General features: G+C 35.7%; 2 protein-coding genes and 1 long non-coding RNA gene across 3 annotated transcripts; 2 read left to right on the top strand and 1 right to left on the bottom strand.

Moving 5' to 3' along the window:
* The first annotated feature begins 206 nt into the window (after positions 1–206).
* LOC141432404 (toxin Bcs III 15.09-like) lies at positions 207–1,443 on the top strand. Its single transcript, XM_074093946.1, has 2 exons — positions 207–300; positions 766–1,443. Exons 1-2 carry the CDS (start codon positions 224–226, stop codon positions 878–880), a joined length of 192 nt encoding a protein of 63 aa, XP_073950047.1. The 5' UTR covers positions 207–223; the 3' UTR covers positions 881–1,443.
* A 6,756-nt stretch (positions 1,444–8,199) lies between these two features.
* Positions 8,200–11,923, bottom strand: LOC141432406 (mitotic spindle assembly checkpoint protein MAD2A-like). The gene is made up of 3 exons (XM_074093947.1): positions 11,766–11,923; positions 11,525–11,671; positions 8,200–10,724 (listed from the first exon to the last, which is right to left on the bottom strand). The coding sequence occupies exons 1-3, from the start codon at positions 11,902–11,904 to the stop codon at positions 10,318–10,320; spliced, it is 693 nt and encodes a 230-aa protein (XP_073950048.1). The 5' UTR covers positions 11,905–11,923; the 3' UTR covers positions 8,200–10,317.
* Positions 11,924–13,021: 1,098 nt separating this feature from the next.
* On the top strand, positions 13,022–13,889 carry LOC141432407 (uncharacterized). The gene is made up of 3 exons (XR_012451832.1): positions 13,022–13,172; positions 13,406–13,585; positions 13,661–13,889. It is a non-coding gene; the product is annotated as an uncharacterized lncRNA (long non-coding RNA).
* The last annotated feature ends 7,505 nt before the right edge of the window (positions 13,890–21,394 follow it).

Below are 21,394 nucleotides of genomic sequence, written 5' to 3' on the forward strand. Positions count from 1 at the left end.
TGCCCCTAATTAAAAAAAAAAAAAAAAAAAAAAACAGCCGTGGTGGCCAAGTGGTTTGACTATGGCTCTCAAGCACAGGGTCGTGGTTCAAACCGGGGTTCGCAACCACCGACTTTTTCGAAATTTATGTGCGAAATTACATTTACGAATATGGGGTTTTGAATAACGTGTTTTAATAGTACCCTTTTTTTAATTTTCAGCAACATTGGGCGCTCCGTGCCCGATGCCAGACCCGTCTTCTTACTGTCTCAACGGAGGCACTTGCCTTTACTTCGAGCTTGTGCAAGAGCAAGCTTGCAAGTAAGTAAATAATCTTCTCTACTAAGTTTCGAAAATATCATATCTTGTGTGTATACTATTTCGCTCTTAGTAAGCCTCGATGTTTTTTTAAGGCTTACATTTTACAGCAAACCAAAATAATCTATGGTAGAGCAAGCTTAGATAGATGGCGTGGGTGCACGGAGTGGGCGCACGCCTACGGGCGCGGGTGCAGCAGGGCCACTACGAAACTCGAAACTCGAACTACTGTCCCTCTCGCTCTCGTAGTACATAGTATAAGTGTAAGAGGGACCGCACGACACGAACTTCGAGTTTCGAGTTTCGTAGTAGCCCTACAGGTAAAATCCGTCGCACATGACTCGTACAGATAGCGCTGCTTAACTTTTCAATAGACACCCACCCGCTCAGTGTCAACCGCGCCAGCTAGCGTAGTCTCAGTGTTGTACCACCGACTGCCTCATTTATGTTTTGAACATTCCTTTCCAGATGTCCGGAGGGCTTCAACGGCCAACGCTGCGAGAACAAGGATATTTCGAATAGCAGCAGTATGTATCATTCCTTTAGTTGCAAACTGGGGCTTTCCACGTCCTACTACTGTTAGCTGGCGTTACGGCGCGACACCACAATACAATCTGAACTAGGTCACGGCAGAGGAACTCTTGATCTGCTAGCCGCTTTCTAGAACTTCTACTACCTGAGGCCGTAGTGCTTAACGTTTCTGACGCTCCGATTGTAATCATCAGACAGTTTTTGTATGCAAAGTCTGTCATTTTGATCGCGATGGCGAGCGTCAGAAAAATTTTATTCAGTAAAGCATTTATACAGTAAAAAATGGCTAAAGGGGTTTGAAAACCAATCACTTCTCGTTAAGAATGCATCTAAAAAGTCTAAAAAGTTTTAATAAGCGGCCCGCGAGACATTGCAATACACTTGCAAATAGCAATGTAGAAAATGCGTTTCCGCTCTTTGAGACCTATTTCGCTAATATTACCAACTATTAGGTACTCGGCATGTAATTTCGCTTACATATCACATCTGTAAGAGCGCTTAAATTTCATGCTTCGAGTTAGTACTGAAGTGGTCTTTCTATTAAGTTGCGAGTCTACAGTGTAAGGTTTTGACATAACGAAAAGTTTCAAAGACGTTCGAATAAACGTCTGAATTACCAAACCGCCAAATTGGCAGCGCCTCTAGCGGGGGCTATTGGCAACATACTGTTGTCATTGTTTTGACACTTTTACACGAACGTGTTTGAGACGTGTGTTGTGACAAATACTTATGCGATATGCTAAAAGACTTAGGAGATCGAGCATTGAGTGGACCTTCAGTATTTTTCAATTTTGTGGTATAACCCACCTTGTTCCAGTTTTTATTATAATTGCTCGAGACGTTAGGTACCTACGTTCGATGCATTCGAATGTTGGACTGTAAATTAGTGTTTGACAATCGAATCACGATTCGTCTATGGTTAGTTTATTTTTTATAGATTTACGCACATTATTTTCTCATTTGAGTTCACTAATGCACTTTTGTAGATATTTTTCTAATTTCGAATATTACTTATAAAAGTAAATATGTAATAGGATATTAAATTTTAATGAGACGCGCTTTTGGTAAATCATTTTGCTAATGATTGATTGTGACTTCGAAAGCATTTGAAATGAAAGAGAATGGCTAAAAATATAACATACCTACATTTTGAATGCTGTAAGTATAAGGGCCAGCTGTTAGCGTGGTTATTTAAATCGTAAACATCTAATTTTAGCTTCTACCTGGTGAAATACTCGGGAAACTCTTGATTCTCTCATTATTGTGGAGAAAACATGATGTTCCTGTTTGGGTTGTATGCCCAATTACCGCATTTAGCTGTTATTTTCATATTTTAGCTTTAAAATATTTTAAATTAGCGAACGGCTGGCCCGGTGAGATTGTTATATTAAGTTTTTACAAACTCTTAATGCAGTTTATGAATAATTAGACGCTTATACGTGTAGATTTAACTAAACATAGGTCACGATTTTTTGTTCATTTTTATCCTTTGTTCAAAATTATATCCTAATTCACTGATGTTGTAAATATTTTACATTATTATGTACACATAGTTATTACTATTTGTATTTTTTTTAAATATTAACAATTAAGGTTTGATAGTCTGTAATTTTCTGAGACTTTCAAATTGTGTACATATCTAATAGGATAAGGGTTTACTTAAAAAATATAACCAAAATACTAACTTTATTTGCTATGCGAATATTGCAATCGTAACTTTGCGATTGTCAGTCAGTTGTTCTAATTTTATAACTATAATAATCTATAGACAATTTTTTTTTGCTCGAATTTTATACTGACCGATAAGAGCCTTGAAGAACATTAGGTATACTTTGTGGCTTTATGTGTGAACAATTTAATTGAAACTGCATCTTTTGCATAATTTTAAGCAAATTTAAAGGATTGTATTCTTAAAAATAAAATGAATATAGTTACTATTATTATTAAAACTTAATATAACTTAGTTCGCATAGCAAGTAAAGGGATTCTCTAAAATTAATAAATAAAGGTCTGAAAATATTCCGTTACAAATTATTGGTCCTATTTCAATCCACCTAGTCAAAACGCAGTTTAACTAGCTAGGTAGACCTAACTTAATTTTATTAATTATGTATGATTTTATGAGTACTTACTGCTAATTTGAATGATAGTCGAGTTTATGATGGTTTTTTTTCTACTCTATTTCAAGCAATCATTCAACGCTATTATAATATGGGACCGAACTTACATAGTTTTGTTATTGTTTGATATTTCATTTTGTATAAAGTACTTCTATTAATTATTAAGTTCATTATTTATGTGTAATTAAAGTAGAAAGGGACTATTTATTTTTATGCGATTGAGGATTTTTGGGCATTAAGCCGAAGGTTAAGTGAGGTCACATTAAAAAAATAAACGTGAGAAATAAATCATAGACAAAGTCATTTGACAGTTTGGGTTTTTGTGACTTCACATCACCTTTCACCCAAGTATTGTCTCACAACAAATATAAAGATGCGTTCTATTCGGTTAAGTCTATGTAATTGGTCAAACAAAATCACAATAAAAGAATGAGTGTTGGAATTAACAGAGAGGAGATATTTTGTTTTTCTTTTAAGTTTTCCTTTACCTGTATCATTTTTTATGTGGGCACACAGTATCATACTATCTATGTTATTTTAGCCCCCTAATCAAAAAATGTTGCAAGTATTTGACCTAAAATAGACTGAGAGCACAATTCGAAAAACAATAAATGGTATGTATTCTAAATTAAGTTTTTTTTGCACTGATATAACACCCGCACTCATTTTTGTACAAGTATATAAATGTAACTTGATACCTTAAAATAATCTAGTACCTACACACCTAGTGAAAATCCAACTTATTTATGTCTACATATTTTTTTATTTGTTTTTTTTTTTATAAGTGGAGCCACTTTTAAATGTGTCGCCATTTTTTATATAAAATACTTACAGATTGTTTTTTTATAATTTGACAGTTAAGTTGAATTTAACAAAGGTTAAAGTTACATTTAATATGAAGTATGACACTACTTAGATATAAATTACAAAAAAATACAATTAGTTTCAATTAGTTTTCCTGTTGATTGATTAAATTAAATGTGATGCCGTCTCTGTTTGTTTTGTTCGAATAGACGGAGACGGAATCACATTTATCCGTCAAATAAAATTAATAAAGCAGTTAGTCCACCGCTTCCGAGAAATCTGATACCTACGTATATACCTAAATGTAAATTAAATAAGTAAAACAAGTTAATTTAATATGCCCACCTTGCCACTGAAAACCCATACCTATGGCCCTACATACCCTAATAGCGGTACTTCGTTTGGCATCGTCATTTATCTCTAACTTTTGGCAGCAGCGATGGACAAACGGCCTTTATTTACATCAACATTTAAAATACCCACAGTTCACTGAAACATCTATTTCTAAACTAATAAGTTGAGAAGCGATCTAAGTTGTGTTGAACAATATAATAATGTAGTGTATACTTTAAACTAATCAATGCTTTATGCAGTACTAATAAAGCATGTATTAACGGGGCTGCGATCTCTCTCTTCTCAGTAATAAACTTTTTATTTGTTGTGAGATAACAAGGTATAAAATCAAATTAATATGTCGCATGTGCCTAAAAACAAACGACACTCAATCTTTTTTTTTCTTCAGGCATGAACGAACCGGTGTGGAGGTGAATGGGCCACACAACGAAACGACTGAAACTGATTTGAATACTATACGGGATACTTATGAAGAATTCTTCACAGCGAAACGCCACGTTTACCAGATTCATTAGCATTTTAAAAGAAGGACGCCAATATTTAAAATTAAACTCAACGATAAGCGCCATCTAGTGTTAAACAATCGTAACCATAGGTATTTCCAGATTCTAACGATAGATGGCGCACCTAACTTCTATTACAAAGGAGAGCAAGACAATCATAGTGGACTAATGTTATGAAAGCCACTTCCTAACTCGCAACTAGTCCTTTCTTCAGCTTTGAACATGTAACAGTTCATCACAATATTGATAAGTTATCCAATATAGTATACCATGCATCAGCCAGCCCCTACTACGAAAAGGATTGTATATTGTCAAGACAGCATTCCAGGAAAGCTAGACATACTAACCGCTTCGTAATGCGTTTCTTTTTCACATGCAATAAAAAAGGACATACATAAAGGTTTTTTAATCACGTTGGGAAAATTCAGAAAGTATGGTTGGTTTTTTGGAGTCTTTTTGTATTTTTTATTTCAACTCCAAATTTGTTACTTTTACGGGGGGGGGGGTTACGGGTTTTGTATTTTCGATAAATTCAGAAAGGTTTAAAAGGTTTTCGATGATATTATAATGGTATAGTGATTGCCAACGAACTTTTATAGATACAGCCAGTGTCTTGGTCCTTGTAAAGTTATAAGACTTTTCTGTAACAGACGGCTAGCATTAACGCCTTTTAATTCAGGAGGGACCCAGTGACAAGCACACCAGTTCAAAGGTTTTCAATCGGTGTGCCGCGTATATTTTTAGGTGTGCCGCGATCGCCGCGAAGTGTATGGGATTCATACAAAAGGTGTCAACGACACCCTATTAATAAGCCTCCGATGTCCGTTTTGTTATACATATTATGGGTATACTGTATGGAACCCTTTAGGTACCATCAGCCAAATATGTGGTCTACCACCCTAAAGTTGATAATCGTTTGCACATCATAAAACAATAATGCCAATAGACGTGTCTGTCAACTTGAAAGTTCGACTCTAGCGACATATTCATTTGATAGGTACTTGTTTAAAAATTGATAGACCACTTATTTGGCTGATGGTACCTGGCTATTTTTTACTGGCGTGCCGTGGTGAAACTTTGATGAACTAAAAGTCTGCTGTTAAAACCAAAAGGTTGAAAACGCCTGCACTAGATAAACCGGTGGTAGCAAGATAGAAGGGGCTCCGATTTCGCGCTGTCATCGTTCATCCACCGTTACCTCTCATATTTCGTTTTCTAGAATTTTTTACCGTACAAAAAAACTACTAGACACTGGCAAAATTGTCCTCCAATGGATAGAGCCACATTTTTTTAAAGAACCAACAAGATAGAAGGGCAATAAACGCATCAGCTTCTGTTAGCTGTTCTGATGCAGCATTCATAGTTTCTCTTAAAACCGTTTAATCGGTCTTAGATTCACCCGCTTCCATTAAGCCGCAGTTTTTAAAAAGCGTTTTGATTAAATTTCAGTAGGTAAATTAAAAATAAATATGAGTCTCGAAATATGTATATTTATACATATGTATACGTAACGAGCGAGTGGCATTTTTTTCAGAATTCTCCGATCTTGGGCAAGTAATAATTTTGACCTCGAAGCTTCAAAAAGTTACTACTGAGAATATTCCATGACAAAAGTGACAAAATATCGTCCGGACTGATCAGTTGAGTGGCCAAATTAGTAGCGACATCTACTTAGTAATATATTTAAAAAAATTACTGAATCTCAGTTCACCAGTGAACTTATAATATTTTAACTAGTTAATACTCGAATGTTCTGTTATTCTGACATCGTCATTATAACAGAATTGTTCAGATTCGACAATTCTAAGAGCGTGGGTGAATATTATTTTATGTTTTACCCTTACCATCAAAGCAAGGCTCGCGATTTTGACAGCAGGGTTATTTATAATTATTATACTCGAATAAATCAGAACTAATCTATACCTCATGGCGAAAGAAATAAACATTTAAAATCGTGCAACATAAAAATTCACAGTATACTTACTTTAAATATCTAGGTTAAAAATCATAGAAAGTGCTATGTACTGAACTTATCACAGCTGCTTTTGCAATGTAGCGAATGCCGCATGACTTTGTAGCATTGGAGAGGATGTGGCACGATGTAAAGACTAAGCTAGGCTTAAACAAACCAATTTAACATCAATTCTAGGTATTCTAATTAATGAATAGGGCACAATATTGATAAACTTTTTGGCTGCGTACGCCATCTAGAATCATTTCCAGGTAAGTTGGCTCAACGCTTGAGCTTAGCGCCATCTTTTGATGCGTTCCGATACTGCCCGATGAAATGTTAAGTTGTATTAACAATTTTTGTACAGTATTATTTGCTGAATAGATGTTATTTATTGTAACTTTAAATTGCTATTTTGTAAGTGCTTAGTTTGTTATATAATAAATGAATTATTAAAGTACAAAAGTGTTTTCATCTCTCCTGTTCGGAAAGTTTAATTTTCATGGGTAGATAGCCGGGTGGAAAATTGCGTTTCATCTCTAGGGTGGAAAGTATTTTTTTACACGTTTCGGCATGACCATCTAGATGCACGTCGTGACCAAGGAGCTTATATACAACACTGGAGGTTGAACGCCGAACATCCGTTTAAAACAAGGAATTTGATCTTTATTACAACACGAACATATACCATCTCTTTCTTTAGTTAGGTTAAGAAAGAGATGGAATATATAAATAGTAATAAAGGTCAAACTTCAACGCGTTCAACCTCCAGTTTTGTAGGCATATAAACTCCTTGGTCGTGACCAACTCGATTTTTTTTTATACTCGGCCGAGGCAAGTGGCCAGGTCGAAAAGGTACCGTTGGAGGTTGGATAATTAGAAATTACCCCATTCCCTCGACCTATTGGAATATCTCAGGTGAAATGGGTCACTTTCCACCCTTGGTTATCAATCTAATATTTCTTTTCTTTTAAACCACTATGAGCCCAATTTCAGAATGTTTTTTGAAAATATCTGATATAACCTAACGGCAAGCAAAATAGGAAAATTAAAATAAATAAATATGTTTTAACTAAGTACATATTTATTTTAATGTTACTTACGAATTAAAATACTATGTATAATTTTTCACTAACATTTAAAAGCCAATCGTGTGAAACAAGCTGTATACCTTATGAAATAAGATTCAAAATTACATAACAAAAGGTCTTGACATTGGCTATTAAATAAAAGTGGAAATAGTACAAAATGTAAAAGCTATAAAAGTAAAATAAGTTGACTGAAGTTATGTACAAAATAAAAACCATACCATAAAATGATGTTCTACTCCAAAAAGAGTTAGATTTATAAAACCTAATAGCCAATTAGAAACACTATTAAATCTAAAATTGTTGATTATGATAGTGATTTTTCTTCAGCTTTCTAGAAAATGTAAATTTACGTGCGGTATGTTGAAAAGCCATTGGTTTAATTAGATAGTACAGTCAGCACCAAAAGTAGCTATACACTCGAAAGTTTTCGGTTACAAAATACGTCTCGATCGCGTTCGCGTAAAATCTCAATTTGTATGGAAACACGAACATCGCAAACGTTCCGCTAGAGGCGCTGTTCGTGTTCCATAAAATGAGATTTTAACGCGAACGCGATCGAGACGTATTTTGTAACCGAAAACTTACACTAAGGGCACTGTTCAAGAAATTAATAGACCATAGACCGTAAATAGCCTCTTCTGGAAGCGGCCTGCATCCACCGTGAACCCGCGGCTTTTAGCTTTATCTCGTGGGACGACCTATACCGCGCTTGCAGATTCGCGGTCGCAGAGAACTTTTCTGCCCCAATGGTCGGCTGTTTCTTCAATATTTATATAATAACTAGCTTCTGCCCGGGGCCTATGTCACTCTTTGGCCCACAAACTATATCTATGCCAAAAACACAAACACACTTTCGCATTTATAATATTTGCTGAAACGCTCATAGAACTACCTGATCAGTACAAAGGTATTTTGATGGAGACAACATGCATTCAACTGTGTAACAATAGAATTAACCGCAGATCGCCATGTTACTACCCTCCAGTAGCGTGCCTTACAACTCGATTATCACCGGAATGCCTATTTTTCAACGTGACGTAAGTGATGGCAAAAGGTAAAGGTTGAGTGCAAACTTCTGTCGTACTTATCCGAAGTCATTCAGTCTTCGGGTTGCCTAAAGAAAATGTACACTACACGCGGCGGCCTTAGGGGGTGGCGAACAGAGCAATCGCATGGGGCCTCGCTCTTGCAGGGGCCTCGAGCAACAACCCAAGCAAATTTTAAAAATATAGATTTTTTAACATGTTTTCGCATCACATACTTTTCACGAAGGACAAAGGGCCTCGCAAAGACATGCCGCCCGGAGCCTCGCAATGGTTAAGGCCGCCGCTGACTACACGCCACTGCTATCAAAAACTATATAAAACTCGAAAAGTCACTACATCCCTGGCATGTAACAATCACAATTTTATCTTAATATTTCTTAAGAAAGGTATTAAATAATATCAAATAAGAATGATTTCGCTTTTGAATCAACCTGTACTTAATAATTTTGTGATACTCAGATAGACAATCATTCAATTTAGGTTTTGTTAATTATACTATACTACACTTGTGCTTAACATAAGGCAGCTGTGCTCATCCAACCTTCATACAATCATACTAAGCACAGGTAGATGAGGTAGTTAAAAACACAATAATTATAAATGTTTTTGTAAAATAATTTACAAAGATATTCATATTCCAGTAAAGGGACACTACTGCAGCTAACAAAAAAATTAAAATAACATCTTTATAATATTAGTATAGATATACACTCACCAACTCACATTTACAAATTATAATAACAATATAGAGTTGCAAGCAAAAAAGTGACTAAAAGCGAACTTGTTATAAATTTTTACACTAGGTACAGTTATGTAATATTTAAATTTCACATCGTACAAAGATATTACATAAATCGTTGTTTAAATAACATTCTACATAAAAAGGTTGGATTCTTGGATTACCATATAAATAAATAAATGAACAAACGGTTTTCGAAATTACATACTCAATTAATTGACAGTTGATAAATGTTATTTATGCGAAATTTATGTGGGTGGTCATTGGTTGCCACATTCGCCATTACATATAGTAGCGTTTTTACGCTTTGTAGCGAAAACTGCCTATAGACAACCTAACTATCATGTTCCCAGCACTGAATATGCTAATGATTATTACTTAATGTATGAAAACAATTAAATTTTCACTTAAAATACTGCACATGTCTAGACATATTCTCTATGGGACGTCTGTAATCACTAACTAAACTACAGATTGATTCACAAGAACTGGCTCAAATAAATTCAACGAAAGTAATGTCCACACTGGGCCCGCGTGGGAACTATGGCCCAAGCCCTCTTGTTCTGAGAGGAGGCCTGTGCCCAGCAGTGGGACGTATATAGGCTGGGATGATGATGAATGTCACTTAGACATTTATGTAAATGACTGATGTCCAGACATTTTCATATTTGTGTGAAGTGTATTCAAACAAGTAACACATAGTTAATTTCATTCACTCATTCAATCCATTTGTGCTAGCTCACGTGAATCAACCTGTACTTGATACATCAAAAATTTACATTTCATACACAAAACATACATGCTGCACTTAAAATCAAGTGTCATTTCAATTACAACACAGACTGAATGACACAGCTGCCTAAAACTAAACTTAAACCAATCTAATCAATCAACTTATAACTAACTACAGTTTCTACTTTGTTGAGACCAGTGGAGAACGCTTTGAACTGAACATTCTGTGCATTCTGTATAGCTACTGGTTCAGCCTCCGCCCACTTTTCTGGCACATCGCAATCCGTTTTGGCATGTACTAGTACATCAAATGAACATCGACAGTCAAGGAACGGTAAGTAAGATATCGTAGCAGCTACTTGTAACATAACATCTCTTATTTCCTGCTGTATCTTTTTTAATTCTTTACTGCTCACTGTTTCATTCTTTTCCTTTGACAATGCGGCGTCTCCATCTTCGTACTGAACGTTGAAGTCCCAACACTCAAGGACTTCTTTGTTTGCCACGTTGAGGATTATGAGAGACAGTTTGCTGACTTTTTTCTTGACTATCCACTCTGGAAGGAGGAAAGTGGTACGTTTATTTTAGAAGAGAATTGTTAAATGAGGCACTAATGGGGTGCAGTTCATTTACATCTGTATACACTGGGATATTATGTCAATAATGCACACTGATAAATTGTGCAGTTACGTAATTTGTACAGGCGAACAAATTGAATCATAACTCATACTTTTGTGCAGGAAATCATAGTGAAATTGATTATTAAACTGTTCCACCCTGGGCCATGATTCAATTTGTTGAACCATAGGATCTCAATTACATATGTATTTAAAAGTTAAAATCTAAGATTTCAAAAAGGCCACCAAAATAAAATTATGTGCTGGAAGTAATGTTTTTTATTTACATGTTGCCAAGCTCCAATATAGAAAAGCTTAAAAGTTTGGGACACTACAAAGCAAAATCTGTAATTATTGTTAATTGTTTAAACATAACTTAAATTGTTATGTTGGTGTTATGGTGGCAGCGGACAGGTTCACCCAATTAACTAAAAGCCCAACAAAACAGACCAGATAATCTGGACATCTCAATAGAAGTTTTGATCAATGTGGCCATTGAGTCTTTCAATGAGGCTGGCATAGCCACACAGGTGCACTTAAGCCTCGAAAAAAAAAAGCAGACTGGCCAGACTTGTATTTCATCATCATATCAGCTGTAGGACGTCCACTGTTGGACATAGGCTCACACCTCCAGTTCCACTTGTACTATTTGGCTTAATATAGCTCATAAACGCTGAATTGGTCTGTGCTTAAGCTCGACACGTGGAAATTCGGTATGCATATATCCAAAGAAGTATACCTTCGCTCTGTGTAAGGAGATTGGTCAGAAAGCTCTTTATTTGAGCATCTTCTGAAATGAGCAGTGTTATTCCATATTGCTGCTCTGCCTTGAACGTTTCAGGGGGATATAAACCTCTTTGGAACAGAACTGAGTTGATCGCGTATTCTGAAATGGTAAAAAAATCATAATACAACTACAAAAACAACTAAACTTGCAATAGTTCACTTTACGATTAGAATAATGATAGGTTTTAACTTACTTAGGTATTCGCAGATAATTTGAGCAGAACCACGTAGAGTAATACTATTTTTGGTTTGCTGTTGTGACATTTTGAAATAATTATTTAAAGGAATAAAAGAACTAACGAAATAATAGCTCAACAATGAATACATACACATCACACCGAAGTCCGTTGGAGTTTTGAAGTTTCTTTGACAGTTTGGTTTGTTCGACACACGGTTTCGTTTGGGACTGAAACCTGGAACGGGAGCTGCAACGAAGTTTTTTTATTTCATTTTAGTTTGACCAAGCTTGGCCAAGCTAGGGCCAAGCAAAATAATGTGTGACAAGATTCTACTAAATGATGAATGGTTAACGGCGTAAAAACGGAAAGTACTAAGGAATAAAAAGATAATCTGGCCCCATACTACGAAGTGCAAAATTCAAACTTAGTATCTTACCGTGCCTCTGACGCTTATAAAGCCCTACTGTTCTCTTTATAGTTTGTGGACTTAATGCTACATTTACACCCTTGCCAAGCTTCGGCAAGCTCTCACAAGCACAAGCGTGTAAACGGCCCGTTTGGCTATATAGGCTTGCGTGAGCTTGCCAGCGCTTGCCGCCGTGGTCCCGGCATTTCGTTGAGTGGCAAGCGACCGTGTCCCGGCACCCTGTCAAAAACCCTTGAGTGGCAAGCGACCGTCTCCCGTCCCGTCGTCGATTTTAAATATAAATAATAACCACGGACTTCATTATCATATCTGTGATAATAACTGATAGAACTATTTTTGGCTTGCTCATTCTTGTAAAATGCGTTCGTAAATAGACAAGGATGCCATTCATTAACGGCCGCAACAACGCTAAGAAATTTCATTCTATCGTTTACTTACTCAAGTTTTACTGTGTGATCGCTGACGTGCGCTAGTATTTTTTGAAAACCTCGTATTATATTATTATTTGCTATTGAAAGATTATAAAAGGGCTTTGTTTCAAAATAAATTAATATTTTACGAAATAAATCAGTGTTTTCGACAAGTAATATTTTTATTTTGTAATTATAGTTATTTTAATACACGGCTGAGAAAAATTTGGTTGTCAGATATTTGATAATGACTAATAAAATTCACAGAAATTGATGGTACTTACTTCATTGTTATTTAATTACACATGCATTTTATGCTAACTTCACCCTTATTGGGCATAAGGAGTATATTTCCCACTCATATTTTGCGATGCTGTTATCGCTCTGACGGTAGCTATATCCCTCTTAGTGTCAAATATAAAACTATATTGATTTGTCTGTGCCCAAAATAAAATCGGGAAACGAAACGCAAACATGTCATGTTTGACACATGTCAAAGTCAGAAACGTCAGTTGGTGTCAACAAAATAAAGCTGAATACGTACGGAATATTTTTAAAAAAATCACCATGTCGCGAAAAAATACGGTAAGTTTTATTGAATAGTTGTATTCGATAGATTTTGAGTTGTATTACATACACGTAATTATATTTTAGTGATTACGGTAGTATTTCAGTGATTTTCGGACCTTTAAAAGTTGTGGGAAATATTGTACTTGTGACCGCATAAGGATGGTAGTTTTCACCGTGTGGGAAATATAATACTTCAGACCTTTAATAAATCACATTTATCCATACATGTTGTTATTTTATTCTTGCAGATCAAAAAATCTCTCGACTTCTCTAGAAGCGATCATATGGATATAGCTCTCAGTATGCTCATGAGCTCCTCAGAGAGCGAGCAGTCAGATAACAGCTTTATGCTGGACAATAATGTTTGGATCAACGCGAAATAAGATCAAATTAAAAATGCGGATATACCGAAGATAACATTTTATTTTGTGAGTATATTTTTTTAAAATTTTCATATATTACAGTATGATTCCTTTTTTGTTTACACTCAAATCTTATTTCAGGTGAGCCGTCCATCGATTTGTGTCAATAAGAAGCAGTACAAGACAAAGCGTCCAAGAAAATGCCAGTGTTTCTAACTAGTGTTAGTATTACTAACTTGATTATAATAAAAATCATGATATTTATTCAATCATGTCAAGTAACACTAACTGCATTTATAGCAATTAAAATATAATATGCCTGAGCATAATGATATTTTAATTGGTATAAATATATATAGCTGTAAGGGTATTCCCCTAAGCCTGTCTGAGAGTCACTACTGGCGAGTCCTGATTGATCCCAGCCAAGGCATATCAGAAGCTCCACTTCTTTGGAGCCTATGATGAAAAATCCCTACAGTCAAGACCTGATGAACATTACAAGGAACCTACAGAGAGCCTGCGTAAATAGGATCCTTTAGCAAAATGTTTTAAAAGATCAACAACGATATGCCAGGTACTATAGGTTTCGATGAGAAAAAAAAAATCACCCTCACTTTACGTCTATGGACTGACCTTAAATTTTTTATTGTACTATTTTGTCGACATACATTAAATATATATAATTATATATATATATATATATGGAAACCAGAGACTTATAAGCCTGAAGCGTTAATTCCCACGTTAATTTTTTATATAAAAATAAAAAAAAATGGTAAACTAAGTATGGTGTTTTTCTTTTGGCTCCGGAACCCTATAAATAGGGAATATCCTTTTTCTAATAGTTGCAACATGCTCTTTATCCCTTAATTTGGCACCGAGAAGAATACTGGACATTCTAAAAAAATAAATCTACACGTAATATTAAAACATGGAGTTTTTTTTAAGTAGCATAAATTAATTAAATGCTAATATTATTTCACCAAAAAATGTATCAAGCCGGTGGGAACGCCAAGTGTTCGTCTGTGGCCGCCAAGATGCAGAGGAGGAAGGTCGCGTCTAGCGGGCTCCCGACAAATGGTTTTTTTTTTGGTTTTGTATGAAATTGTTATGAGTTATTGCCATTGTGATATTAAGTAATAATTAAAAAACATATTTCACTATAGTTGACATTAAGAACACGTTCTGTTTGTGTGTTTAACGTTTGCAAAGTATAACGTCCATTATACTTCCCGTTGCCAACTACGCAACGTTTTAACTTGCTTTTGCTACGTCCAGCATTCTTCCCGTTGCCAACTGCACAACGTTTTAACTTGCTTTTGCTATGTCCAGCATACTTCCCAATGCCAATGATGTAGTTTTTTTATAAACTTCTGTCATGTCCAGTATAATACACTTTGCCAAATATGAGTAAAGTGAAATAAAAACTACTTTTATAAGTTTAACCGGTATATGTGTGTATGTGTGTGTCTGTGTGTAGGTCTTGTCTGTCTGTCTATGGCAACGTAGCTCTTAAACGAGTGAACCGATGTGTACTGATTGAATGTGTTTTTTTTTTTAATTTGAAAACAAGTTTTCTAGCGGTCATTCTTAGCAAGATTTCAAAATCGGTTGCCATTTTTGAAATTTTTGGCTTTGAAATGACCGAAAAAGCTACCTGTAAGTTTTGTGGTTATAGAAATGGGTAATTAATTATTAAATCGTAGAAATAACACAGTTGAGAAGAAATAGCACTTCTCCAGACGCTTCTACTATTAATTCCTCATTGGAATGACTCAATTTACTTGGAGAAGATTCTGACAAAGATATAGATACAAACCAAAGTAATAACTGTGAAGTAAATCTTCTATCACCTATAATACGAGAGGTTATACCACTTAATGGGGAAATAAATTACGAGAATATACCCAGTCTGTCGTCTATTCCATTATTGGCATCTCCTGCTAAACCTTCCGCATCACATGTGTTAATAAAAAAATACCTCGTTGAATTTCTTGCCGGATTCTTCTCAATAGAGGTTTTTCCGAACCGGTGGTAGGTTTTTTTTTGACATTCATAAGTGCTTGTTCTAGCCTAAATTGAATAAAGATATTTTGACATTGACTTTGACTTTGAACACCTGCCATTCGAGAACCTTTTGACCCCATCGGCCATCAGTCCTGCGAGCAATGTGCCCCGCCCATTGCCACTTCAGTTTCGTAATTCTTCGGGCTATGTCGGTAACCTTAGTTCTACTGCGGATATCATCATTTCTGATTCTATCCCGCAGAGAAACCCCGAGCATAGCCCTCTCCATAGCCCTTTGAGTGAATTTGAGCTTCCTCATGAGGCCATCGTTAGCGCCCACGTCTCAGATCCGTATGTCATCACTGGCAACACACACTGGTCAAAGACTTTTGACTTCAAATACTGCGGTAATTTGGATGAAAAGACACTGCGAAGCCTCCCGAACGCTGCTTAGCCGAGTCGGATTCGACGAGTGATCTCTTTCTCGAAGTTGGACCTACCTAACTGGACCGTTTGTCCTAGGTATACATACTCGTCAACAATTTCGAGCGCAGAGCCTCCGACTATTACGGGAGTTGGCACAACATGGACATTAGACATGACTTTTGTCTTGCCCATGTTCATTCTCAGGCCAACTCGGTCGGAAACTTTGCTGAGGTCAGCGAGCATAGCACTGAGGTCCTCCATGGTCTACATGACTAGCCATGGTCTAGCCATGACTACAATATCGTCGGCGAATCGCAGGTGAGTGAAGTACTTGCCATTAATGTTGATGCCTCGTTCTTTCCAGTCCAAAACCTTAAAAGCATCCTCCAATGCAGCGGTGAACAGTTTCGGAGAGATCACATCTCCTTGTCTGACTCCCCGCTGCAGAGGAATAGGCTTCGTGCTCTGGTCCTGTAGTCGGACGGACATAGTGGCGTTTTCGTACAGACACTTCAACACTTCGATATACCGGTAGTCAACTTGGCACGGCAAGTCTCGATCGAATCGAAGGCTTTCTCGTAGTCCACAAATGCAAGGCAAAGGGGGAGGTTATACTCTTCGGTCTTCTGTATAACCTACCGCAACGCATGTATGTGGTCTACGGTACTATAGCCTTTTCGGAAGCCGGTTTGTTCTTGAAAGTAATGTAGTCTTTGTTATTAATTACAAGAGCGGTATGATAAGTTACTTAGACTTTTTTTTGGCAATGAAGGCGTCTTTTTTTTCAATTATTTCCATTGAGAGTACCTATGATTATTTTCAAAGTAGAAGTATACTAAATTTATTATCATTCCGCTATTGTAAATAAAAGATTTGTCCATTGTGCTCATTTTAAAAGACTGACTTTTGACTTGGTTCAAAAAGTATAGAAGAAGATTTATAGGTTTAGTATAAAAATGATCTCATGTTAGTGATACTTGTTTATCAGTCTTGATTGTCAGAAAATTGTTAATATTTTAAATTTTTTGTATTTTTTTCTCGACAGAAAATTTTAAAATAAGCTGAATGTAACAATTGTAAGTCTGTAGATTGTTTAAAGTGATTTTCTAATAAATATTTTTACATTTTGTTTGATTAAAAACAAATAATCGGGAAACTACATATCTTTGGCAATGGCCAGTATACTAGACATTGAAACAATTGTCCTGTCCTCTGCCCAGTTGGCAACGTCCAGCATACTTGACATACGTTTTTCTGAAAACTATTGACATTTGATTTTTTTTACTATTTTTACCGTGTATATGACAACATAATTACCCCAAAAAACTATAATTCTAACCTTATTTCGATATTTTTATTCCTTGCCAAATTAAGGGTTAAAGATACCCGAAGTTTACATAATATGTCATTAATTTGACGTAAAATAATTAAGCCCATAAAACGTCACTTAATAAATACGATGATTGATGGACGGTCGCCAGTGTTCGGAAATCGTCGTGAACAGCCAATTGTCTTTTTCCGAAGATCGATTGAAATCTTTAACGCCGGGTACTGTAGTGACTTTAAGCTCCGCCCATATCTGTTGCTGATTGTACCTAATGCTATATAGATTCAAATTGGGCTTAAATCGTTTTTTTTAATTTATACATTAGACAATCAGTTGTAAGACAGAGACAATTCATGTTAAATAACGTCCAATACAAATTGTCAGTCATGTCATGAATTGAAACAGCTGTAAGTAGTAAAACTGAAATTTGGAACGTAGCCTAACGCATGCGATTGTCATTCATAAAGTTTGGTTGTTATAGGCCGTAATATGTACGCAATTAAAAATAATGGCTATCGTATTAAATAATAACACCTTACTCGTAGTGTTTGTGACGGCAAATTAGGTTATCGTAATAATTTACTCTATGTATTGTTGTTCAAGTTGATTATTCTAATCTAAGGGTAGTTTAGAATGTCAAAATGATCAATTGCAAGATTAAGAGAAGAATTGAGATAATTTCCAAAATGAATAAACCAAAAAAATTCAGCTCGGTTTAAAGCACTAAAAAAATAAACTAAGGACTCATGTTGCTATTCAATTCTATTTATGGTTCCATACTCAAAGCGAAGGGTCCAAATGGAGCCTTATTCCTGTCACTTGCGTTGTCCTCCGTCTATTCCTTTGTCACACAGGTTTAACAGTCAAACGGTTTTACTGAGGAGTTCGATTTTTTCTTTTAAATTTCCGAATTTTTTGAAGCCAGTTAAAATGTGCCTACTCTTCGTTCAATTCGCTTAGAAGCAGGGCACTGCCAACACAGAATTGATACGGCAATTTTAAATGTATGTATTATCTTTTAACCTACCTAAAATTTTGTACGGATTGTAGTTTTATTTATTTGCGTCTTTTTGCTCCAACTAGAGCGTAAAAGTAATTCGCAATATCGAATTCCCGTTGGCGCGCATAATATTATTAGCCAGCGTACACATTGCATTACAGAAAAATATAAAGGCATACTTCAATGTGATCGTTTGGAGGCAAAATCTCTTCCTACGCGAAAGAGTTGCGGTGAGCATGTGAGTAATATTCACCATTTACTCGGCAGCGGCGCTTCGAAATGGCTTTTTCTTGTTATCTAAATTATCTATTATCTTTTTAGCTTCACACCAAGGAAGTATTGAATGCTGTCATGCGTTGTGTAGGTTTGTTTATATTATATGGAGGAATATTTGTCGAAATAGTCACTTGCTATGGGTAATACCCGAAATCGTTTACCTTAAGGTATACATATAAGTACATTTTCCGGTATTATACTGTATAATTTTACGTTTCGTTAAAATCAGCACGGCTTTTAGTCCATTAGAGAAGTAAGTGCTATACTATGTGGTCCTTGCAGAGTTTTGTTTTTTCTCTAAAATACATTATTATAACTTTTCTATTTCATCACTTTCTCAAATATAATCCGAGTAAGGCGATCAAAAGTAAACAGAAAAAAAAATTGCTGTCCGAAGTTTCCTAAATTCAAACTATTAGTGGTAGGTAGTAACTTTCTCTTCCTTTTACTAACTCGAAAACATTTTCAAATATATAATTTAAACGCATAAGAAACCAACACGCACACGAACAATAAATTTGAATATCAATATTCGGTAGCCGATGTAGGTGTTAAACGGATGGGAGCCAATCTTATCTATGGAACGTCAAGTAACCCGACTGAGGATGTGTCCAAGCCAGAAGCAATAGGCCTCTCACACTTCCCAGCTACCGCTTAGATCTGTTTGACTGTTATCTGTAAAGTAGGAGGTCATTTTAGAGTGGTAGCATCACTCACGTGAGCTTGGATGTGGGAGGTAGGTGCATTAGGAGCGAATCAAGATCGTTGCTGCAACGGAAGCCAGGTGATGCATTGCTCCTATCAATCGCTAGATCCGAGATAAGATCTCGCTTTCTAGCTCAAACTACTTTCAAACGTACTTTTGGTTGTTTGCGCTTAAGTGATTCGTCTTACAGCACCTATACCCGTTTATTCTTCAAGCAAAGAAATAGCACTGTTGGAATTTATTTTTCTTTCAACAAAAGTTCGAATGTCGTTTGCGATTGAGCTGTGTAATTTATCTGAATTGATTTCAGTCACATTTACGGTGTCTAGACTGAAAATAAATTTATTTTTGTATAATTTCAATAATGATGTAAAAGCAGACTTCAATTTAAATAACATAGGTGGAGATTTATAATAGGTGTTTAAAAATATCATTCTAAGTAGGTATAACAATAAAATAAAATAGATTGAAAGATGATTGATAAAATTTAAATTATAATGAGTAATAACCGATCGTTTAGATGTTAAGAGGTAACATGGGGTCTCCGCACGAATTCCAATTAACCAAATGGGTGTCAATACACGTTTGAACTAATTGTTATTCCGCGCGCATGTAACTTGTAGTTATTGATGGGCCAATCATAGGTATGATTAAGTTTATTTACCTGTCCGCCAACGCAATACTTCATTAACTACGGGATATGTTCGTATCGTTTAACTTCTACGTACGAGCCTGCATGACTTGATGTGGGTGTCCATCTTTCATCAAGAACAAGTCAGTTCATCACGATTGAAAGCACTATGATGTCCATAATTGAAAAGTTTTTAGTTCAGATTCGTTGGTGTTTTGATAAATTATACATTTCGACATTTTATATTCTTCTATTTTGTAGGCTAGTTAGTTTATCATCATTCACCACAAATATTGATAGTTAAAGTACAAATGTATATTAGCTGGCTTAGTTTGGTTTACATATGATATTTTATAGTTAGGTAATGAACTCACGGGCAAGTTGGAGATTTCATTTAACTCCAAATGTAGGTAAAAAAGGTCAGGACAAAAGGATTTTGAAATTTTTAAATTGATATTTTGTTACTTTATCCATTTAATTTCAATTCAATTTCAACTGGTAACCACCAATATAAAATAATGAAAATGCTTTTAAAAAAATATTTTAGTCAGAATATAAAGTCGAAGAAAAGTTGTTGGGGTCATATAAATATTAGTATAAAATAATTTCTATTTTAAAAGCAGAAAGATATATAGTTGAGTACGCAATAATTTGCGTACGAGACAAAATTGTTATTTTGATTATCGCATGTAACTTAGTTAAAAAGTTACAGTTTCTAAGTTCAGATAGATAAATCAACATGATATTCAACGCAAAGAACAAAACGCTCAAAACTCAATCAGAAAGTACTTTATAATTGACTTAGCCCCACGTTTGACCTCTGAATAGGCGCTGGTATCTTTAAGGGAAGCCGCTAAATCTTCGGTTTTAAACTTGGTCCCGGGAGAACATAAATCCTAAAACGAATCGAGGTGCGTTAGAATGTACAAAGAAGGTTTAACTCTGTATTGTCATCGCAACCATGCAAGATAAGAAAATATTGTCTCCTTACAAAGAGCGTACGCAACGTCTTCTTTTCTTATAAGCTATATCCGCACTCATTATCTTTTAACACGCCGCAAAACTTATGTTCCTCCTACGTTATTCGCTATCTCGCCTCTTAAACAGCACTTTCCCGGCTTTTGCTGCGTCCCGGGCCCTCGGATCAGATAGCGGCGCTCGCACGAACCAACAGTCTATACACTTATTTATTTACTGCGCTAAGACGATTATTTACGATGTAAAGCGCGTTGTAATAGGTTGCAGTATCTTGTTTTTCTGTATGAGATCCGGCTTCCACCACATGCATCATTTGAGTGAAGCAAGCAAGCCAAAGCCTTAAACGCCTACGAGCCGTTGCTTCTTTTTTCGCTTCAAAAAGTATTCGTAACGCGACCCAGATTAGCATAGAAAAGTAATTTAAACAAATTGCCTAAACGATTTTAGTGAGAAACGCGACGCAATTCGTTTAAAGAAGCTAGTTCTGCGGAATTGGTAAAAAATCGCATTTGGATAGAATTCAC

Source organism: Choristoneura fumiferana, chromosome 11 (genome assembly GCF_025370935.1).
Source record: "Choristoneura fumiferana chromosome 11, NRCan_CFum_1, whole genome shotgun sequence".
NCBI classification, from domain to species: domain Eukaryota; kingdom Metazoa; phylum Arthropoda; class Insecta; order Lepidoptera; family Tortricidae; genus Choristoneura; species Choristoneura fumiferana.